We start from the raw sequence: 22,542 nt of genomic DNA, 5'->3' as shown, positions 1-22,542 counted from the left end.
ATAAAAAAGAATCCCATCTTGCTATTCACTTGCTACACACAAAGTAATAGGTTGTATTCGTTTTTTAACATTAATGTACTAAATGTGTTTTGGGATAAAGGGAAACTAATTGTTTTATTATTAAAATGTTCAATGTTGACAATTTTTTTCAGATGAATTCAAGTTCTTTATGAAAAGGCTACCCATGAATTATTTCCTCAACACATCTACCATAATGCATTTGTGGACAATGGATTCTAATTTTCAGCGCCGCTATGAGCAACTGGAGAACAGCATGAAGCAACTTTTCCTAAAGGCACAGAAAATTGTGCACAAGCTCTTTAGCCTTAGCAAGAGGTGTCATAAACAGCCCGTCATCAGCCTGCCAAGACAAAGGTAAGACATTTGTAGCAATGTAGACAACTGAGGACAAAGTTTTGACAGCTCTGTTGCTTTTCTGAATATAGGTGTGGTAATATACATAGCACAGTGTTGTTTATGTTATTAGAAATCATTTGAAAACAACATGTTGGCTTTAGCCTCAGAATAATTAATTGCTATTTTCCAGAGTTAATCGTACAATGGGAACACATGTGTTAACACTCACCCATGTTGTAGCATGTATCAGTAATCACATTTTGCTTATCAATCAGTTATTTGATGGATACTCATGTTTCCACTTTTTGGCTGGTCTGAATATTGCTGCTGTGAAGATTCATGTGTGGTTTTTAAATGTGGGCATATGTTTTCAGCTTTGTTGGATATATACCTAAGAGTGGAATTGACTATCAGAAGATAATCCTATACCTAGTATTTTGAGGAACTGCCAAACTGTTTCCAAAATGGCTGTAGCGTTTTATATTTCCACCAGCCATGAGTGACAACTCCAGTTACTCCGCATCCTCACCAACACTTGTTATTATCTGACCTCTTGATTATAGTCATCCAAGTGGATGTGAATTATCTTCGTGTGTTTTTTTTGTTTACATTTCGCTAGTGACTAATGATGCTGAACATCTCTCCGTGTGCTTATTGTCCATTCAGTATCTTCTTTGGAGAAATATCTATTTGAATTTTCTTCACTCATTTTTAATTTACTTTTTATTTGCATTATTGAGTTGTAAGAGTAATTTATATATTTGGATGCCATTTCCTTATCAGTTGTGTGATATATAAATATCTCTTTCCAGTCTCTGGAGTGTCTTTTCACTTTCTTGTCTATCTCTTCTCCCCATCTGTCTGTCTGTCTGCCTGTCTGTCTGGTCAGTCTAGCTAAAAGTTTGTCAATTTTTTTTCCTTTCAAAACACTAACTTTTCGTTTTCTTGATATTCCTTTGTTATTTTCCTGTTTTATTTGATTCTTTCCACTGTAATCACTATTTCCTATTTGCTTTGTGTTTACTGTAATTTTCTTTTTCTAGTTTCGTAGAGAGAAAAGGTACGTTATTGATTTGATAGCTTTCATCTTTTTTAATACAGGCATTCACTGTTCTAGATTGCTCTCTAAGCGCTGCTGCTAAGCTTTGTTATTTTACGCATCCTGTAAGTTTTCTTATTCATTTCATGCATGAGATATTTTTTATGTTTCTATCTGCATACTTCCAGGGAATATTCCCTAACAGGGAATTACGGCTGGAGAAAGACATTGTTACCTAGTTATAGTGAACTTTATGCTCCATGTGCATGAGTTAAATACAGTTATAAACTACTGAAGTCAGTGTTTCTACCCTCAACGAAATAGGAAATTCAAGACAATGGGATGGAAGCAAATTGATACATTTGCTTATAAACATGTTGACTAGAGGGTTTCTTTTAAACAGGTACGACTAGAGTTGGATATATATGGCTGAAGCTCAGGGGAGATCTGAGCGAGTAAGACGGCAGTTATCAGTGCATGTGAAATCATGAGATCTGAGTATAATACCATGCAAATATGTAGACAGAATCTGAGAACATGTTTAAGGGGTGACAGGAGAAATGGAAACTATAAATGCCCAAAGAGTGGGGTAAAATATATCATGAGAGACACATAATTTCTAGTAAAAATAAATAAAACTTAAACATTCAAATGTGTCATTAGAGTGCGAGATTAAAAAAAAAAAGCAGGAAACAATCCAAGTTGGGTGTGTACAGAATAAATAAACAGGCAGCATAGCATAAAGATGTATTATTTGGAACAGAATTCAATAAATGATAGACATAAATGTTTTCCAAAACTTTCTAAATTAAATACATCAAAGATAGCGAAAGGCTTTTCTTTACTTTCTTTTTTTTTTTTTGATTTAGCTTAATTCCTATGTTGTCTATTACTTATCACACACAACAAAAAAGTACAGACTTCTTGCTGGATGAAAGATTTTACTGAATTTGGATTTTCTTCCCATCACACAGTTCTTTTACCAGGAATGTGAGATTTTGTTTCTATTTTGCTTTTATTTTTTCCCCTTTAATACGATAATATAAAATTACATTAGGGAAACAAAAAGATATGTACTAGAGGCTGTTAGTGGAATACAGTGGGAAGGAGGCTGGAAATGTGTGGTGTACCTTTTCAGAAATTTTTGAAAGAGGAACCTGGATAAGCAATGTCAGTGATTCACTTCTGTCAGAGATTCTGGTTTTTGCTCTGCCTTTGTGGATTGTTTTTCAGCTTTTCTCTTGAATTTATCCACCCCAAGAACTTACTTTCAATATCTAATATTCAAAGATCTGGAAAAATAAGGAAAAACAAACAAAATAAGACCTGCAAAGTACACCTCCACTAAGATTATTTCTTGACACTTCCTGTATGATGGTGGGTGGGCTGAAGTTTTTCTTGATAAAGTAAAATGTAATTCTTCTTTTTTACAAAGCATGGCCCTCAGATCAATCTCACCAAGTCTGCACTGCTGTTGTCCCTCTCATGAATTCACATGAGATCAAAATCCTTTTTCTTATTGAAGTAAATTCTAAAGCCTGTGATAATCTGGCTTCTTGGAGGCAGTCAACTTTTGTTGCTAGTCTAAAATTTTTGAGATTATTAACCATGACATATTCATTTTACAAGAGGACGATAATTATAGGAATTATTAAAAAGTATTCATGTATAATTCCTAGAAAGTATCTCAACTATGTAAATCATGTCTTATTCACAGAGCAGTCAAGGGTCCATAGCAATATTCCATTTAAAAGTCCATTGGTAACAACATTGTAAAATGACTTTAACTCAATAAAAAAATGTAAAAAAAAAAAAAGTCTATTGGTAAAGGCTTAACAACCAACTTTCTAGAGGGGGAACACACCTTATCAACTTTTGTAGTGTAAGTATTTCCACCATGGTCAACTTCAAGCTACCAAGGTGTTGTCCCTGCACGTGGAGTTGAGCAGATCTGCACAGTTGGTTCTTCTGAGGCAGTACATGCAGGCTGTACCACTAAACACTGATTAAAATATTTTTATGAAGTTATTTCTTGTTTATTAATATTGGAAAGTGAGATAGGATGAAGTCACTTCTCTAAAGTCACAGAGAAGAATGAGTTTAGCGCTACGTTATTCTTTATCTGGGAACTATGTCATGCGCTTCCCATACATGCTCTGTAACAAGAGTTAGACACTGGCATATGGTCCAATCCAGCCCTTACCTGTTTTTGCATCAGCCCATGAGGAAAGGCTGTTCCTTATAGTGTTGAAAAAAATCAAATGTAGAATAATATTTTTGATTGATGAAGACTGTATGGAATTCATATTTCAATGTGCGTAAATAAAAAAGTTATGCCTTTTTTTTTATATATACCATTATGGCATTCAGTCGCCATGGAGAGACTGTGTGGTCCTGAAATCCTACAATATTTGCCGTCTGGCTCTTACAGAAAATTTTTGCCACCCCTGTGAGAACTTACGGGATCTTGCTTCCCTTCCTCACTGACCACTCACCCACACCAAAGGGTTGGTGGACCACTCCTTTGAGAATGCTCCTGTAAGTCAATTTCAACCCCTTCTAGCAGACCTGGAAGACAAACTGTGGGGCTTTATTAGAGGTTACATCCCTTCTTCCTTTACTTCTCTTTCCTTCCTAATGCAGCCCCTGCACATGCTGCATCACGCCTCCCCACCTCCCATGAACCTAGGATGAATATCAAATGAATGTAAGTGGAAGGAATGCCTGAAACTTCTCAATTGCACCCTTAAAGAAAAAAGAATGCACACCATCTACTTTCTCATCTTCTCCCTGGCTAAAATGCAAATGTGATGGCTAGAAATAAAAATTATGACATGAAAAACCATGTTAGATTAGTAAAGCCTCATCTCTTTGAAATTAGCATATCACTCCTCGATGGTTTATATCTGTATTCTTATTTGAGAGAAGATGAAATTGCAGTTTTTCTAAGCCAATATTATTTGGCTTATGTTGCTGCAGCCAAACTTGCATCCCAGCTAATAAAAAGACCTTACTCTGTGGCCTCCAAATCCTTTAATATTGCCGAATTTGTGATTTAATTAAAAATGGCATTTATATATTAATACAAGGGAATTTGCTGAGAGCAATTTTATATGAAACTTGCGGGGGGAAGGCAGGATATTAATTTTCCTTACATTTCTGTATTACAGAATTTTTAAATTATTTTTTGTGTTTCAACTGCTCTGTGATGACTCACAGGCTTATGCTAAGTAATAATGAGTCAGTAAATTTAAAGGGTTTAATATTTAGATATCTTCGATGGGTTATTGAGAAATGTGAGAGAAAAAAAAAAAAAAACCAAACAAGAGAGAGCAATTATAAAGTACCCAGCACAGGAAACGTGCTTAAATAGTTATTATTTAACATTTACAAAACAGAAAAAACACTATTTTGATGCACATGCTCATTCTAATTATGTTAGTGAATTTTCTGCAAAATGTGTTTTCATGTGTTTCATAGTCGAAATGAAATTTGCCGTAAAGATAATGGCATAAGTGCCATAAGGAACACATAATTGCTTGTAGAGAATAATTCTTATTTGATTGGATTCTGACTCAAGGGAGCCAGCAAGATGAATTTTCAAGGAGAGAAGAAAAAGAAAAAAAAAAAAATTAGTGGGTGTGCCACACCCTTCTTGGTACTGGGCCACTTCCAGACAAATTTCCAAATAGGCAAACTTGTCCTTTCTTTCATGCTCCTTCCTTTCACCTGGGTCTTGGGGTGACCTGTGTTTCCGCTCCCATGGCTCTGAGATGACCTTATCTTCTAACTATAATGCTCTTACTTTGACTTTCAGCTCAGAACTCATTTTGTGATTTTTCAGTTTATTAGATCTTAATGGATATTAGCTGAAAATAATTCTTTTTTTTTTTAAACAGAAGTTGCTATGGGTTTATTAAAACACTTCTCTTAACTTAAATATGCATAGCTGGCTCAACACATCATCATGCATATGTTATCACGCATTCAGGAGAGTATCTGAGATTTATGAGGACGGGCTTCTCTTGCGGCTCAAGTCGATTTCAAATAATCTCTTTAAAAGTCTGAGTAATGATGCAACTTATACATCAGGGATTTGCCCTTTTCATTCCCCAAGGCAAAATATCCACTTCTGGGAGAAAAATCCATGGTATAGAACAAGAGAAATATTCTTCTTTTTAACAACTGGGAAGCTTGAAAATACTGTACAGGAAGGAAGGTGGACCAATCTGACTGTTCTTTCATTTTTTCTGAAGCAATTGCCAAGATTTCTGTAGTAGGATTGAAGGTCAGAGAAGTAACACCTGTAACCAAGTTCATTGTAGCTTTTTTCGGCTTTGGGTTTGTTTCTTAGAGACAAGAATCTTCACTGTGTATGTTTACCACTCCACAATTGGAACCACAAGCCACATACTGTCCATTCCTAGATGTGGCAACGCTTAATCCATATAAACTGTCATCAACAAATCTGTTAAGGCACTTCGTAGAGTTCACATCCCAAACATAGACTTCCCCATCCCCTGAAGAGACATAGACTTTCTTACTGTCTGAAGAGAATGTGGATGCTGCAATCCTTCCATTAGTTTTCATGCTACCAAATAGTTCTTTAGTCTTTATTGACAACAAGTGAAAATACCCAGCAACACCATTAATAAGCAAGAAGGACGCATCTGGGGAGACTTCGAAGCTCCGCACTATCTTCTCCTTCAAACCTCTTACTTGATGCACAGGAATTAGCTTCTCAGCCAGCATATCATAGACATAAAAAAACTTCGCTGTGAGTGCTCGTGGCTAAAACGTCTTCTCCATTAGCACTGAAACAAGCCTTAAAGATTGGAAACTTTTCCAAATAGGTGCTCTGAATTTTAGGATTTGTTTTTCCATCAACCTGGAAGAGCGATACAGCGTTATCCAGTCCAGTGACCATCACAACCTGTGCACGGGGATGGAACGGCACAGACGAGATCCGAACAGTGGTGGGACGTTCAGCATTAGCGTGTTGGCAGTTCTTCATCTTCAAGATTCCTTTAGGAAGAGTGACTGATGTGGACAGGAAATTCCCAGTCCTTTGCAACAAGTCATCTTCATCCTCTTCACTTTCATCATCTGGAGATGTTTTCCGTCTGTTGGTCTCTGCCCAGGCAGGTACTCCCCCCATGGCATGCTGGAATTCTTCTTTCAGTCTCTTTTGTAGCTCGTCTTCTGAAAGTTTACTTTCAGCAGCATTTTTCATCCCATCTTTCTGAAAACGATTGTTCATCATGTCAACCATCTCCTCCTCTTCATCTTCTCCATCCAGCCAAGCCGGCTTCTTTAGAGGTGGAAAATTATCTTTTGCTTCATTCTCCACTTGAGCCACCTAAGCCTTCTGTACTTGACCCCGTGGGCCCCGCAGACACCGCAGCAGCGCGCCCTCGTCTTCCTCGGCGTCGCTGAAGGCCGGCTCCTCCCGGCACCGCCCAGCGGCCGGCTGGTCCTCCTGCAGCGTCAGGCGGCTCCGCTGCCTGGGGAGGAGCCGGCTCTGCCTCCGCCGCCGCGCCTGCCATCGCTGTCCGCTGGGAAGAAAGCGCAGACTTTCCCGGCGGCCCGCCCGGCCCCCCTCCGGCTCTCCGGGCCGGTCTCATTCGGCCCGTCCTTGCCGGTGGCATCGTTGTGTTTGAGAAGGGGCACAGGCGCTCACGTGGAACCTCATTTGAGAATAATTCTTTTAAAGCAAGTTCATACTTAGGTGTAACAAGCTGTTTGTGATTTTTAAGTAAATTACATGCCATAGAAGTCTTCATTTTAAGGCATTTTAAGCAGAGCAAAAATATTAAAATAAAAATATGTGGGATCATTGTGTTGCTCTTTGTCATGGATAGAAGCTCATATGGAGCAATCAAAGAGCTTGTCACCTTGAAATTTTGTCTAGAGTGTGCTGTCTGCAGCCCACAATGTATACAGGAAAGTGGTCCAAATTCAAACTGTAGAGGCTCTCCTTTCAATAATGTTAACAGAGTCAAAAGGCCCTGCTCCTTTTGGAAATTATGTGGACTTATGTATATGTGTTTATTTGCATGTGTCTGAAAATAGTACAGAATGAGAGGTTATCAGTTCATTACATGTTTTCAGTAAAAATCTTACAGTATTGCTTTATCCTTCCTGTAAGTTTGTTTATTCTCTGACTTGAGGAAAAGGAAGCCAAGAACTAAGGGGAACAGTCTTGAGTATAAAATATATCCTAACATAGATCCAAATTAGAGAGATTTATTACTTTCTTTTTTTTTTTTTTTTTTGGTATGTTAACTGCGCAAATATCATTTCCATACCTGCTACTACATCTTCATGGCATTAAAGCAGTCTTCCTAGAAAGATTGCATGTCACTCCCAGATACATTTCCTGTTGGAGTCACTGGCTTAAATAGTCAGATTTGGAAACAGTAACAATATAGACAGCTCCAGGGAACTACCTTAACACATAAGTTAACTTTCTTGAAAGAAAGCAAGTCTTCTTCATAGACTCTTGGAAATAGAGTTTATAACGTGCAAGATTAAGACCCCTTTTCCCAGCACTATTTGAAGTATTAGTTTGTTTAAACAATGAGAATCAGTTCCTTCTTTGACATTGTCCATAAGTTTGTGCCACAGAGGGCGCTGGGAGTCTCTGTTCTCAGTCCTCATTTTCTCTTCCTAAGAAGTGGATGATAATCCTACATTGTGTTCCACTAAATAACTTGCATCTTGTGAGATATTAATATTTGTTTTCTAAAACAAGTACACACATACTTTTTTTTTAAAGATCTATGTCAAGTAAATTTGAAGACTATAATTACTATAAACTTTGCTTGGACATCTACAGTGTAAATTTGCATGCCAAATATTCTATAATGTGCTACAAATAGAAAAAATATATTTGTTTAAAAAGAGATTTTCCAGAACAAACAAACATTTTTACTCCCTAAAATGCCTGTTAACTTCTCAAAGTATACACTCGGAAAACACCTTACCACCATTTTTAATCCAATATTTACAGTTTCTAGAATTGTCTGCAGTTATAATGCACTCACCCCAATCACCATGAAATATTTGACAGTCACCTTGAGCTGAAAATGATTTTAGAAGATCTTTGTTTTCTCAGTTTCTTAGATGGTTTCTGAGTGCTGGGGACCAGTTGTTGGCAAATAATTATTTTAATTATGTTCTCAGAAAGACTTCACTACCTCATCTCTACAAAGGAATAACCTGATATGGTACTACAAATTAAATGCTGATTTGTTTCCTAAAATACATTTTGTCACATTTGTTTTTTATCATCTTGAACCTCTGCGATTTTCATCCCAATATTTTGCATGAGATGGAGGGTTACATTAAAATCAACCCTTCCTATGATGGTTAGTGTATGATATACATGAAGTTACATCTCAGAGAAAAAAAAGTTACAAAGAAATAAACTGATTATTTGTTGACATCATATTAACCATCAATTATTAACCACATATGGGCCACAAAGTGAGAATCAGTACAGATTTCAAGACACTAGTGTTTCTCCCCAAATCTTATAATATTATTGAACATAAAATTCTTACAATAGATGCACTTTCAATTTTTACATATATTTAAATCAAGGTTGAGAATGAGTCACATTTGAATCACTACTAAACATTTTTATTTATGTAAGTGATATATATATGTTCACTCGCCAAAATAGGTAAGAATCTGAACATCACCCACTATTGGGATGCTGTGATGATTCTGTTATCTCAAATGAGAAGCCCATCTTATAAATCAGAATTATTATGTTATCCATGAAACTTTCCTCCTGAATCCTCCCCCATTAAAATGTTAAAGTCAGAAGTAAACATCATGATGTTGGTGTGCTCTGACTAACTGAAAGCAGAATAGAATTTCAAATGTCTTGTTCAGTAAAAAAGATGATAGTATATGCATAAAAAAGGAATGACACTCAAAGCATTTTCTCATATTATATGAAAGTCAGGTTTTATACATGTAGAGTATAAATATAGAAGCTTCAGTGTGTGTAGATAAGATAGGTTATATCAAAACTGTCACTCATAAATGTATAGATAAGAGTATTTGTCCTAAACTCCTTCCCATTAGTTTGGTAACACCTTGTAGAGGTGGTGAGTAATCTTTAAACTTAGTGTATTTTATAATCTTCAAACTGAGGACAAAAAAAATAGCTTTCCTTACTTCCTTTCATCATTATTTCATTACATGTATTTCTTAGATGTATATGTATGTATCTGTGTTTATGTAACACACAAAGGGATGCACATATTTAGCAAGTAATTAAAATGGTATGTGACCAAAACTCAGAGTTCTTCGAGCATTAAAATAATCTATTTTCTAAAAGCAAATGGCTTTATGAATCAAGAATGGAAAAATTAATATTAGGAAAGATATACCCCAACTTAAATCCCTTACACTGGGAAAGAAAACGAACTAACAAACAAAAAGCCTTTGAAGCTCTTCATTTGAGGCAGCCACTACAAGTTATAAAGTGTGTGAATTAATTTCAAAAATCAATGCCAGTTAAAATCAAAATCCCCTATCTCAGAATCCAGATGCACTTCAGACAGCAGCAAATAGAGCAACACAAAAGAACACTGATGTGTCAAAAGAACACAGGAGAAAATGAAGGTCAGTTTGTTGTGGTTGTTCTATTAAACCCAGCAGGAAGACTTCATGTAGGGTTCTAAAAGGAAACACAAAAGATCAAGTCTGCAGTAGTATCTTTTATTGAGCTGAAGTGAAATTAGTTCGTACAAGCAGAAAAGTTAGCTTTATATAAACAAATCCAAAAACAAAATAGTAAGGATATAATGAACGCCTACCAGTTTTAAGGGATATATATGTGTGTTCATATATGTGTTCTCATATTACCCTACATACACATACACACACAAACCACATCCTGTACTATATATTGAAGACGTAAAGAGGAAACAACATGATTGTGATCTAAATACATGACTTTTTGTTTCATAATGTCATCAAAATTCCTGGTGAAGTGAACAAAATATCACTAACTAAAGTTATGGAATCATCCATTCAATAGGAAGGAATGTGGAGAGATTTTTGAAAGATACACTGTAGGAAAGAAACTGGAGTGAAGGTAAAGCTCACCAGTTTACAATTTACCACATCAAGTGAAATAGTGACATAGGTAGCAAGCAGAGGAGATGCTCAGTGGAACCTACCATTAGCCTTTAATGCAGAGCCACAGAAACAGCATGACAGAGGGTGATGATCTGGGGGTTGACTTGCTGAAGAGAACTGTCATAATTTGCTAACTTGCATTAAGCACAAATTATGAGTGGAACTCTTCTAAGTGCTTTACCTGTTTTTGCTCGTTTAATACAATGTTACACAGTATAGGTAGTGTTATTACCCTAAAATTACAATTGAGGAAACTGAAGTTTAGATAATCTAAACAGTTTGCCCCAGATGACTCAACTAGTGTAATTCACAAGATTACTCAACTAGTGATGGCAGAGCTACGTTCCAAACTCAGGCAGTATCTGTCTACAGTTTGGGTTCTTAATCCCTACACCCTGGTGCTTCCCAGGTTTACCATGTTTGTTAAAATGGGGTTTCCAGCTCCTGCTCATCCCTCGTTGCTAAGGAATTTGAGAGGATATTGAATCTATGCAAAAGCATGAAGTCATGAATTGGAATACTCGGAAAATAAGAAAGGTTTTGGAGGATTACAAAATGCAATTAAATTTCAAACTAAGAGAAAGGCAGTGGACTGTTAGAGAAAACCGAATTGGTTTATTAGAAGAAAACCTTAAGAAACTAATCCATAACTGTAAATAAATAAAGGGGAGATGTAATTTATGGGGGGAGAAGAAGAAAGGTACATGAAGAGCATGGAATTTCCATAAGGAGAAAATTGCCTGTGAAGGAGAAAGGGGTGGCGGGGAGAGGCACTATGTTTCTTATCAGACTTGGATCCCCATGAAAAAAGGACAGAGCGCTAAGCAAAACTGATAAAGAAGGACGGCGCCGTGTAGTAGTTTCAGAGTTAACATCAATCATTTTTAGCTAGTCCGTTTCAGTTTTTCCCAGTTCATCAAGATTTGGCACATTTTAAAAACCAACTGTTTGAGTGCATGGACGTAAAAGGAAGGACAAAAGCGTGCACGGTGGCATCTTCCTCTCACGGCTGTCTGCAAGAAGGGCAAACACAGCATTTGTCCCTCGGAGATAAGCCTTCTTTGTCTCTGGATGGAGGTAACCGAAGGCAGCCACAGCTCGAGGATCTTCCTGGATCACCGTTTGTCTTCTTGAATTCCCGTCGTTCTTCCGCTAGAGCGAACCAGGGGAGCAGAGCCCCTTGTCAGGACTCCATGAAGTTTATCCGTGGGAAGCCAAGGCAGCACGCCGGGCTGTCACCGCGAGAGGGAAGCCGGCTCCTAGCTCGTTTTTTGTTTTGTTTTTTTCCTAGCCTGTGACAGCAAAAGAGTTTTTATTTTTCTTCACTGGAAATGTAACCAAGTGAACATGAAAGAAAAATGGAACGTACAGCCCTGAAATACTGAAGCAAGGTAGATCAATACAACAGTGTTTTGAGAGGAAAAACGGTGTCTTAAGAACGCTAGGCCTAGTCGAGTGATCTCCTGTATAAGAGAAAAATAAAGCCATTACATTATGCAGCGCTTCAGATATTATCATCTCCAATTGTTTCATCTGAACCTATTACTTATTAAATCAAGAGGTTAATAGAGTAATTAATTTAAGAAGGTATATAAGCTTTTTCCTAAAATTAAGAAAGTTTTCCTTATTACTTTTAAGATCAAGAAAAGAATATTCACTATTGCTTTTAGTAAATAATGCTACTATTGTTTAGGAAGTTCTGCTAGTAAAATAAAACTTGAATATGGAATTAGTAAAAATAAAGATATTAACATTTTTTTAAAGGGCATGATTATTAGTTGTAGAAGGCGTTATTATGTATCTGGAAAGGCTCCAGGGAATCAACTGGAGTAGAAAACAAAACCAAACCTACACAATATCCCTAAGAAAATGAGTGAAGTTGCTAGTTGCAAAACGATTAAATAAAAATCAGTAGCCTTTTAATAAATGAGCAAAGCCAGTAAGAAAATGTAATAGAAAAGAAGACTACATTCACCAGAATGTCAAAATGTATAATACAACCAAGGAAATGAGCTAAAACAAAACTATATAGGATATTAAGGGACACTGTGAATAAATGAAGTGCTTAGTCATGTTTCTGAATGGAAAAAATAAACTATTTATAAAGGTAATATTTTCCCCTCAAATTAATATTATGCAATTTAATGCATCATGACTCAAAATTTATCTGGAAAAAACAAGTAAGCAAGAGTGATAAGTAATATTTTAAAGGGTGTTAATGCTAGTAGACAGGCATCACTGGGTATTAAAATCTATTCTGAAGGAATGGGGTGGTGTTTTGAAAGTGTCCTGACTACCATGAATAACCACTACAAATAACTTTCACTCTCTTTTTCCCAGTTTCTGAACTGTATGTGTGAGTAATAATAGTACCTACTTTAGAGAAGTATTATGAGAATTAAACTGGCTTTTATATGTAAATTCCCAGCATTTATTAAAATCACTCAAAAAATCTCTTTATGATAATGGTACTGATGGTGGTGATGGCGGTTGTGACTCTACAGTAGTCAATTAGTGTAGAAAATACTATAAAGTCTAGAAATACACTCAAGTATACGTAACAATTTGGCTTATAACTGTAGCAATCCAGGGCACGTGTTTAGGAAAGCGCATACAAACACATTTATTATAAGGTCACATTAATATCCTGATCTGAAAACATTTTGAAAGTAGAGATTTATTAGGCCATTTAAAAATAGTAATCTAGTAGGGTTAAATATTTTTAAGTGAAATTTTTGAAGTGCAGGTTTTTTTTTTTTAACGAAATTCTTACCTAACTGGAAATTAAGCAATCCACCCCTAGATAATTGTTGGATGAAAGAAAATCCAAAGGGGAATTCTAGATTCTAAATTCTAGAGAAAGCGTTAAGAAAATGAATACTTCATAACAATATCTATTGGAACATAAATTCTGGACTTAAAGTAAAATATATTATTTTTAAAAAGCTTAACTATGAAAGAAGAAAAAATTAAAAATTAATGTTACTTAGACCTTATAACCATTCATTTTTTTCATTCAACAAATAAATATGTAATGTCATTTATAGGCACAGAAGGTGCATAGGCCTCCAAAATAAAATTGATTGATTGATTGATTGATTGATTGATTCCCTGGAACCTTGGAGTTAATGTTTTAATGAGGCGAGAGAAGAAATAAACAGGCAAATTGATACCTTACAGTATTTCTCTTACTCTGTCCAGCTTATTTCACTGTAAATAACCCTCCAGGTTTACCCATATTGCAAATGACAGGATTTCCTTTTTTTAGGCTGAATAATATTCCATTACATATATATGTGAAATTTTGTTTACATGTTCAGTTGTCAACAGAGACTTAAGTTCTTTCCATAACTTGGCTATTGTGAATAATGCTGCAATAAATATTGAAGTACAGCAATCCCTTTGGGATAATTTTCTTTCTTTTGGAAAAATGCCAAGAAGTAGATTTGTTGGATCATATGTTAGTTCTGTTTTTAATTTCTTGAGGAATCTCCATACTGTTTTCCATAGTGGCTGTACCAGTTTACATTCCCACCAGCAGCGTGCAGGGGTTCCCTTTCTTCCACATCCTTGCCAATATTTATTGTCTCTGGTCTTTTCAGTAATAGATACCCTGACAAGTGATGATGGTTTTGATACGTATTTCTCAGATGATTAGTGATGTTGAGTACCTTTTCACGTACCTGTTAACCATTTGAATATTTTCTTTGGTTACATGTCTTTTCAGGTTCTTTCCCATTTTACAATTGAGTTATTTAATTTTTTTTTGCTATTGAAATGTAAGAGTTCCTTGTATATTTTGGTGATTTGGGAATCCATCCCTCAGACAGCAGCTGAAATATGACTTCTGAGTGGTCCATTGCTGAGCCAATTTCCCTTTTTTCGATGTTGGGGAGCATCACATTTTCTTCATCTGGCTTCCTCTGTTTTATTACCTGTTATCATCACTTAATTAAATTGAACTGAGTGGACATAGGGTCTAGAGCAACAGCAACCCAGGATGCTTGATGCAGTCTTGACGTGGAGTCTTGCCGAGCTTCAGAAGCCAACGACCTTTACAAAGACACAGTCGTTCATCCTCTCCCACTCCTTGCTGATGTATAATTCCGTGAGATTTTCAGGTTTGAAAATGTTTTCAGCTTTTTATTAAACAATTTTTTTGCAAATCATCTTTAATTTAAACAAAAGAATGGATATCTAGCCTTTCTCCCTCTATTCTTTGCTCAGAAACCTTAGATCTCTCAAGCCAAAATTCTAAAGCTCCAAAAGGTAAAATAAAATTACTTCCGGACTTTGAGGAAGCCTTTGTTGGTAATAGTTATTCAGACATATGTCCAGTCTTTCCTTTTATCTCAGATCTCTTTAGTATAGCAAGGTCATTTTTTTAAAATTGAAGCACAGTCAGTTACAATGTGTCAATTTCTGGTGTACAGCACAATGTCCCAGTCATGCATATACATACGTATATTCGTTTTCATGTTCTTTTCCTAATAAAATATATTCCTGAAACAAAAAGTGAACATTTTTAATAGCTAAATTGTCTTCATACTTCAATTCCATGTTTAAAAATTTCCATTTGTAAGTTTCATTTTCCCAAGTCCAAAAGTATTTTTGAGAGGCTGTCCTCTCAGAAACTACTGACGGTTAAACAGTATTAAAACAAAAACCAAAACCCAACTCAAATTTGTGTACAATGTCATTGCAGTTTTTCAGGTGGCGTCTTCCATGAAAACAAAGGTCAATGTATACATGTTAAAAGAGATTTTCTAAAAAAACAGTAAGGTGAATTCTGTCTTTTCTTTCCCAAAGCCAACTATGTAAAAATTAAAATATTTCTTAGCTCTGTTTACTCCAGCCAGGTTTAAATTCTCAGCTTTCTGGTTTCTCAACTAGAATGCTGCTAACAACATGTTTCTTTCCCCATAATAAATTATGTCAAGTATCATTTTAGATGCTTATTGACTATTCATACGTCATTTTCTGTGAAATGTATGTTTAAATAGTTTGTTCATTTTTTAATCGAGCATTTTATTTTTTTATTATTGATTGTACTGGTTCTTTGCACATTCTGATACAAATATTTTCTCAGGTATAGCACTTGCGAACATAGTTACGCAGCCTGTGTTTTGCCATTTCATCTTCTTAATGGTGTCCTTTGAAGAGTAGATTTTTTTAAATGTTGTTGAAATCTAATTCATCAACTATTTTCTTCTATAACTAGTGCTTTCAAGTTGTAAGAAATCTTTGTCAACCAAAAGATTGAAAAGATTTTCTCCAAAATTTTCTCTGGGAGAAGAGTCTTTTTTAATGTTTCATATTTGATTTTCCACTTTTATACTCACTTTTTATATTTATTTCTTACATTTTTAAAACTTACATATGTACGTTTTTCATGACTGATATTATATTCAATCCTCCCATTAACTCCTTGAAATGTGCAAGGCAGGATGTATTGTTCTGTTTTACAGATAGGGAAAATGAAGATTAAAGTATTAAATAATATTCAAAAGATGATACTGTTAGAAAGTGGTGATGATAAGTCTAGAATAGCCTTTGTCTATCCAGTTGTCTCTCTACTTCAGACAATCACCTCCAAATTCCAGTCTCCATCAAAAAGATGTGCATTTAAATTCCAGGCATAAAATCATCTTTATTACTAGAAAATAGCCAAGAGGTATAGCAATTGAGTATAGATAAAGAAATGGGATGTTTTTTATGTAAGAAGCATCCAATCTATAAAATATATTAATATCTTAATAGCAAAATTTGCACAGGAGACACAAACCAATTGGCATTTGATATTTTCATTAGTGAAATAAATTAGGTACAGTATGGAAGAGTTGCTGAATTTAAATTAGGAGACTTGTGAAAAGCTGGCCTCATTTAAAGCGACACGGCATTAAAATGCTAGAGCAAAGGGATCCTTTCAAGAGTATTTATAAGAGAGCCAGTGTATCACTCTGCACCTGTTGTTAAGAGGAGGTACAACTGCTCAAGTCCCAAATTGAATTGGCTTCAAAGATTTTAAAAAATAGCCTCTCTGTTTGTAAGTTTCCCCCTCTTGTGAATAGCGATTTGTCTTTTACAGGGGAGGAGTGGAAGACTACAGAGGCATTCTCTGCAGGAGGCACCTGTGAAACTTGGCAAACTTAAGGGTTTTAAGCTGCTGGTATGAATAGCTTTACAGTATGTGGGTAAAGAGGCAACCAGTACTTTCTGATGAATGAATCCATGGAATGCTAATTTTGTTATCCCTGAATTGTGTGACTAACTCAACGTTGAAGTGTTTTGAAATACAGTTCACTTCATCTCACCAAGTTTGAAAACATACCCTTCGGCTTTAATTTCAGCATTTCATTTTGTGAAATGTTTGTTGTGATGATGACAAAATAGCAAAACTAAATTATGTTTGGCCCTAAAATTTCTGGGTTTAGTAAAAAAATTAACCCCTTGTTTAATCTAAAATTAACTTTTGTGAGTGTGGTAAGACCAATAGTTAGTAGTAGGTTTATAAGCAGAAATATAGTCCCATGTCTGGCACATTTTTATACAGTATAGCTAAGTAACCAGACATCCCAGATAAATTACTTTTTCATAGCAGGTGGCCTCATTGCCAACAATAAACCTATAGTATTGATAGTAGTATCATATATAAGAGTAGATTTTATAACGTTTAATCTCTATAAGAGTCTTTAATTTACAATACAATATACAATATAAGGGTCCCTATTTTACCATACAAGTGCATTTTAAAGTGCAAATCAATATGGTTTTCAAAATTAGTGAAAATGCTTATATAGGGTTACATCAATACAAACAACATTCAAAAGAAATAAAACTGAAGTAGAGAAATGCTTTGGCCATGTAGAACAAAATATAAAATATTCGAGTTAGCCCAAGTTGGATACTCTTTTCCTAATATCTTAAACCCTATTTCTTCTCCTTATTTGCTTGGTAAATTTCTACATATCTTTTGAGACTCAGTTGAAATATTACCTCCGTTCCTGAAAATTTTCCTTAACCACCTTTCCAGCAAGTTAAGAATTGCCTTTTCATGCTCAGCATTCTTCAATTAAGACTTATAAATTTTTTATTACATTTATTTGCTTATGTATCTGTCTTTCCAATAGTGAGCTCCTCAGAGACATGGATTGTGTTTTACTTTTTGTGTAACCCTTCTGTTGAACATAATAAACACTGAATACATAGTTACAATAGATAGAATCTTGGGTATAAAAAAGACATAGATAACATTATCTGTCCATTTCCTGGGAAAAACATTAACTGTGTGGACTTATTTAAAGCATGGCATGGTGGCAGATCTGGCTTAGCAGAACTCTAGATATCACTTCGCAATCAATTAGCATTTTCTCTCATTTTTTTACAGTGACTTGAAAATGTTTACTGTTTTCTTCAAGTCAGCCTATCCACCTTTCCTTCTGATGATGCTTCCTATGAGAAGATTTGGTATGATTTGCTTCACATTTAAAATATAAATAAAATAGGACATCACATGACTTTGCTAGTTACATCCTCTTATGTGAAAAAAAAAAGAGTATCATTTTTTTCTGTAATGCAATCTTTTGACATTCATCCATCTCTTTTATTTAATGCAGAAATTTCATCTAGGCATGGTAGGTATATTCTTTCTAAATCTAATGTTCACCTCTGGTCTGTATTTTCATCGCACTCAGTTATAAGTTTATCTCTTTAGGATTTTTCCCCCTGTCTTCACTGATTCATTGACTCTAAACCTAACATTATAACTAATCAAGGTCCTTGGACTCTTTAATTAATAGAAATTGATAAGAGGCCAGAGAGAAATTAAGGCAAGGCTTTATTGGGACTCAAGGAAGTGACAACAAGTAACAGGTTCCCTTGTTCACTCCCCGAGGTGGGGCAGGCTGGTTCCTTCATGAGGTGAGAGTAGGGGCGAATCTGTGGGTTGGGCTGGATGGATGGCTTAGGTGGTCTGCCCACCCCCTTGGTGGTGTGTGTGCAGAGATCACATGTAGTCGCCTGCTTTTGTTCTAGGCACCTCAGAAGTGGCATTTGGCTTTTAGCTCTTTTGTATCTTGTGGTTCATAATTTGCCCCAACTGTGCGTGCTTGCAGTTATTTTCAGTCCCTCTTAGTTTCTTTGTGTTCTGCTGCTCCAGGAGATGTTTGTCCAGGTGCAAACCCTGCAGTCAAGGGTGCCAGGTCCCAGGTCCCAGCCTGTCTCAGCACAGGGTTTCTAAATTCCACTCAGTTATGAATGGCCTTTTTGTGGAACTCCAGCTCTGTTGGCCTGTCCCTGCTGCTCCCTTGAAGGCGTATATGATTCAGACTGAGACTCTGGTCTGACAAATCTACACACAGTCCCCTCTGCATCTTCTTCATCCTGCGCTCAGGTTATTCATTTATTTTGTCCTTCCCCTGATCCTCTGGACCCAAGGAAGGAATTGGCTGTTCTGCCGTTCTGTCAGTCTTTCAGAGGCCCATCTTCCTCTCTGTTGCTGCTATCTTTGCAAGGCTACACACAGCCAGAGTTCTGCAAGTGTGCAGAGAGACTGCTGCCTCCCTGAGCACTGGTCCCAAAGCTTGACAGGGGTTCCATTACAGGCCCCCACCAGTGCCACCTATATTCTGGCTCAACACAGGGGACAAAGCATGAAAAGTGACCAGCATCTGAGTTCTCTGGGTTTCCTTTCCATTTTCTTCTCTGGGGTAGGCCACCAAAACTGTTTCTGACTCACAGGTGCATCCTGATATTTCTTGTTTAATGTTTGAACTGAAAATTCAATAATTTAATGTTTTGATTCTTGACTTACACAGTAACTTCTTCTTTACCTCATTAGTCAAAGACAGTTTTGCTGTCTTCATGGGAGAAGAGATCTCAGAATACTGACTGGGGAAACGTTAACACCTACTCATCTAGATATTGTGAGGATTTAGAACATCTAAATTTTATTGAGTATTTACTATATCCCAGCCACTAATAAGCATTTAATATGATTATATACTCAACTTAAATTTGGAGTTGATTTAATCAAGTGCTCTTTTAAATTAAACTGCTTAATAAATGCTTGACATATAGTAGTGCTCAATAATTGATGGCCATCATTAACCCATATACATCTCTTTCACTGTTCTTCTGGACTTCAGTTTGCTTCCTACTAGTATTTTGGACAGGTCTGTTTAAATTGATTCATGAGTAAAAATTGAGGTAGGAATAAGTATTCTCCTCAAATTACAGGATTCATGTAGATTATTTGAAAAATGTGTGTAAAAATGAATTAGATGATAGAGCAGAATTAGTAAGTATCCTGAAATTGTAAGCGCATGTTAATTCAAATTTCAATGATGACAAGTATGATTGAAGCATTATTTTATGGAGTTAAGTATTTTGATGAATAAGATTGTTCAAAGAGGGAAGATGGGAAGAAATGTTAGGAGTATATCCCAGTAATGTGTTAGATAAAGCCTGCGACTAGTGCATTGCCAATGGGAAGAGAAGAGAAGGAATCTATCTGACACGAGCTGAGTTGACAAGTCATGGTGGCTGAATATATGTCCAGAAGATGGTGATTTTTGTTAAACAGTTCTTGTTGGACCTTTGGGTACATTGCTAATTAAATCAACTTTCAAAACTTCCTTTAAATCAACTACATTGAGTTGCATTTTTAAAAATTTAAGCAAAATTAAAGGAAATGAAAAAAAATGGTAGTAATATAATATTCTGGAGATTTCAGATAATAATATTTTTTAATAAGATTGTACTCTACTAGAATCTCTGTCTTAGAATATTTTCTTTATCATTAAAAAGACAGGAACCTAAGGCTGTGCCTCTTATTGTAATTAAATGAATCAAAGATGTACACACACACATGCATACATGTGTGTGCATGTCTATCTTAACTGTCATTATTTCTAGACTTAATTTTTAGTTCATTTCATGTTAATTTTGTTCTGCAGGAAGTTAGCTATTATAGTAATGTAGGTTTTTTTTTTATACATTTATATATTTGTATAGAGATAACCAAATTAGAGAAATACACAGACATTTTAACAAAGTAAACTGTGAAGGTGTATACTGCATTTTATCTTACCTTTAATTGTAATATATTGTAAACATTCTAAAATATTCAAATGAAGTGAAGAATGTAAACTACAGCAGAAGCATTTATTTATTTATTTATAATTTATAATCTATTCCTTTCCAAAAATCACAATTTGAGATGAATGCTTTGATGTTCTTGTTTATCCTGAGGCTGTAATCTAAAATCAAAGTGTTAGATGCAAATATCATTGGTCATGACATTAAATGCAAACATATTTGTAATTGGCGTGGCAATTGCTCTCTCCATGGAATATGAAGCATACAATCATGATTTCTGGTTACTCCTACAATATTCCCTTAATTTCCAAAAGTGGTTTCTGTTGCCCAATCATAAGCACATTCATAAGCACACCTCAATTAAGTGCAACCACCACATTATAAATAACACATTTCCAAAACCTCTGGAAACTAAGTGTCATCTTCATAGCACTAAAACTAAAGAAGCCCAAATTTGACCAACAAATGAAAAAAATACCAGAGCTTGATTGGAACAGGGAACATTCCCAGAAGCATTTCCATAAAAGCGCTCTGTGGAGAGACTTAAGCAAAACATTTATCATTTAAAGACATTTTATTTAAATATTCCATAATGGCAGCATTACTGACGCTCAATTTAAATTGAGAACTTTTCATAGCACCTCTTATGGATTAATTCCCAGATGCATGTCTAGTGACAAATCCTAGAATGCCTTGTGGAGATTAATTGAAGAAAGTCCACGTCAGTTTCTTACAAAGATTTAAATTTCAGCAAGGCCAGAATCTGATCAGACTAGGCCTTAGCAGCTACTTTTGATGTTACTTGAAGTATATCCATTTACTACTCTAGATGTCAGATCTTCCCTGAATTCCATGAGGATTAAAGTAGATGACCCACATCACTAAACTTGCAGTAAAGAGGACCTGGGACACATCCCGTGCCTGGCTTTTTCCTAGCTTCCTCCAGAGGGTTGATGTCCTGCCTAAAGGCTCATGCTCCAGCCCTCCAGGACCAGTGATCCTGGATGTTGTCACTTCGCCATTACTCCTCGATTTAATTTGTGAGCATTACAACAAGCATGGGCTAAAATATATGTTCTCATTTTATAAAGCAGATCATGTAATTCCATTCCCACCCATTTGCTCTGGGATAAAATCAGAGTACCTGCTCTTGCCTGCTTGGTTTGTATCACTCCTACCTGTGTCTGGAGCCTCTTCCGGACCACACTGTTTTTAATCGCCACCAGCCACCCTTCCTCAGACACACATGCCCAGCACAGAGTCTTTGCACATACTGTTCCTTAGGCATGTTCCCTCTCAGTCCCTTTCCCTGCCCCTGTAGTACAATCTACCTGTACTTTTTCACCTTTCACAAATATCATGTTATATTGATTTTTGTGATTGTTTGATGAACCTCTTTCTTTCTTGTTAGATAGTAGCGCCCAAATGGCAAGGACCATTTCTTAATTGGCTCAATAGTTGTCCTCAAACTTTAACTTGCTTTCTGGAACAAAGAAGGTGACCATTATACCAATTTCACCCAGAAAAATAAATCTTTTGGGAGAGGGAACATGATCTGATTTAGGTTTGATGTGTTGTTTCTGAGAGACACATTATTGAGGGATTTCTGTGGACCAAACACTGTGCAAAGAACTCTTCATGTCTAAGCTTGTGTAATCATTGTGGGGAAGGTACTGTTATTATTCCCATGGCCATGGGAGGAGGTGGATTCAGAGAGAGGTAATTGTCATATCTGATGTCCAAGAGCTAGTAAGAGGCAGAGCCGATGGGACCCGGCACTGGTAATCTTAATCCTATGTATTATAACTCTGGGGAAGGGGATGTCTGTCTATTATAAATTTTCTGAGAACTCTATTCAGGTTATCAGAGGCAGCTTTAAGTGATACTCA

General features: G+C 35.9%; 1 protein-coding gene, 1 long non-coding RNA gene and 1 pseudogene across 6 annotated transcripts in view; 1 reads left to right on the top strand and 2 right to left on the bottom strand.

Annotated features, from left to right (window-relative positions):
* Positions 1–22,542, top strand: part of BRINP3 (BMP/retinoic acid inducible neural specific 3) — a 338,833-nt gene that overhangs the window by 274,838 nt on the left and 41,453 nt on the right. For all 5 annotated transcript variants that reach the window (XM_032466775.1, XM_032466776.1, XM_032466774.1 and 2 more), the window contains one exon: positions 153–375. In XM_032466775.1, coding sequence (XP_032322666.1) covers positions 153–375 — 223 coding nt within the window. The remainder of the gene's footprint in view (positions 1–152; positions 376–22,542) is intronic.
* LOC102504394 lies at positions 5,356–7,194 on the bottom strand (annotated as a pseudogene).
* On the bottom strand, positions 11,698–22,082 carry LOC116656674. The gene is made up of 3 exons (XR_004314653.1): positions 21,877–22,082; positions 18,086–18,088; positions 11,698–11,707 (listed from the first exon to the last, which is right to left on the bottom strand). It is a non-coding gene; the product is annotated as an uncharacterized LOC116656674 (long non-coding RNA).

This window comes from Camelus ferus, chromosome 23, assembly GCF_009834535.1.
Source record: "Camelus ferus isolate YT-003-E chromosome 23, BCGSAC_Cfer_1.0, whole genome shotgun sequence".
NCBI classification, from domain to species: Eukaryota; Metazoa; Chordata; class Mammalia; order Artiodactyla; family Camelidae; genus Camelus; species Camelus ferus.
Note: the sequence above shows the minus strand (reverse complement) of the source record. Positions and strands in the feature narration are given on the sequence as shown.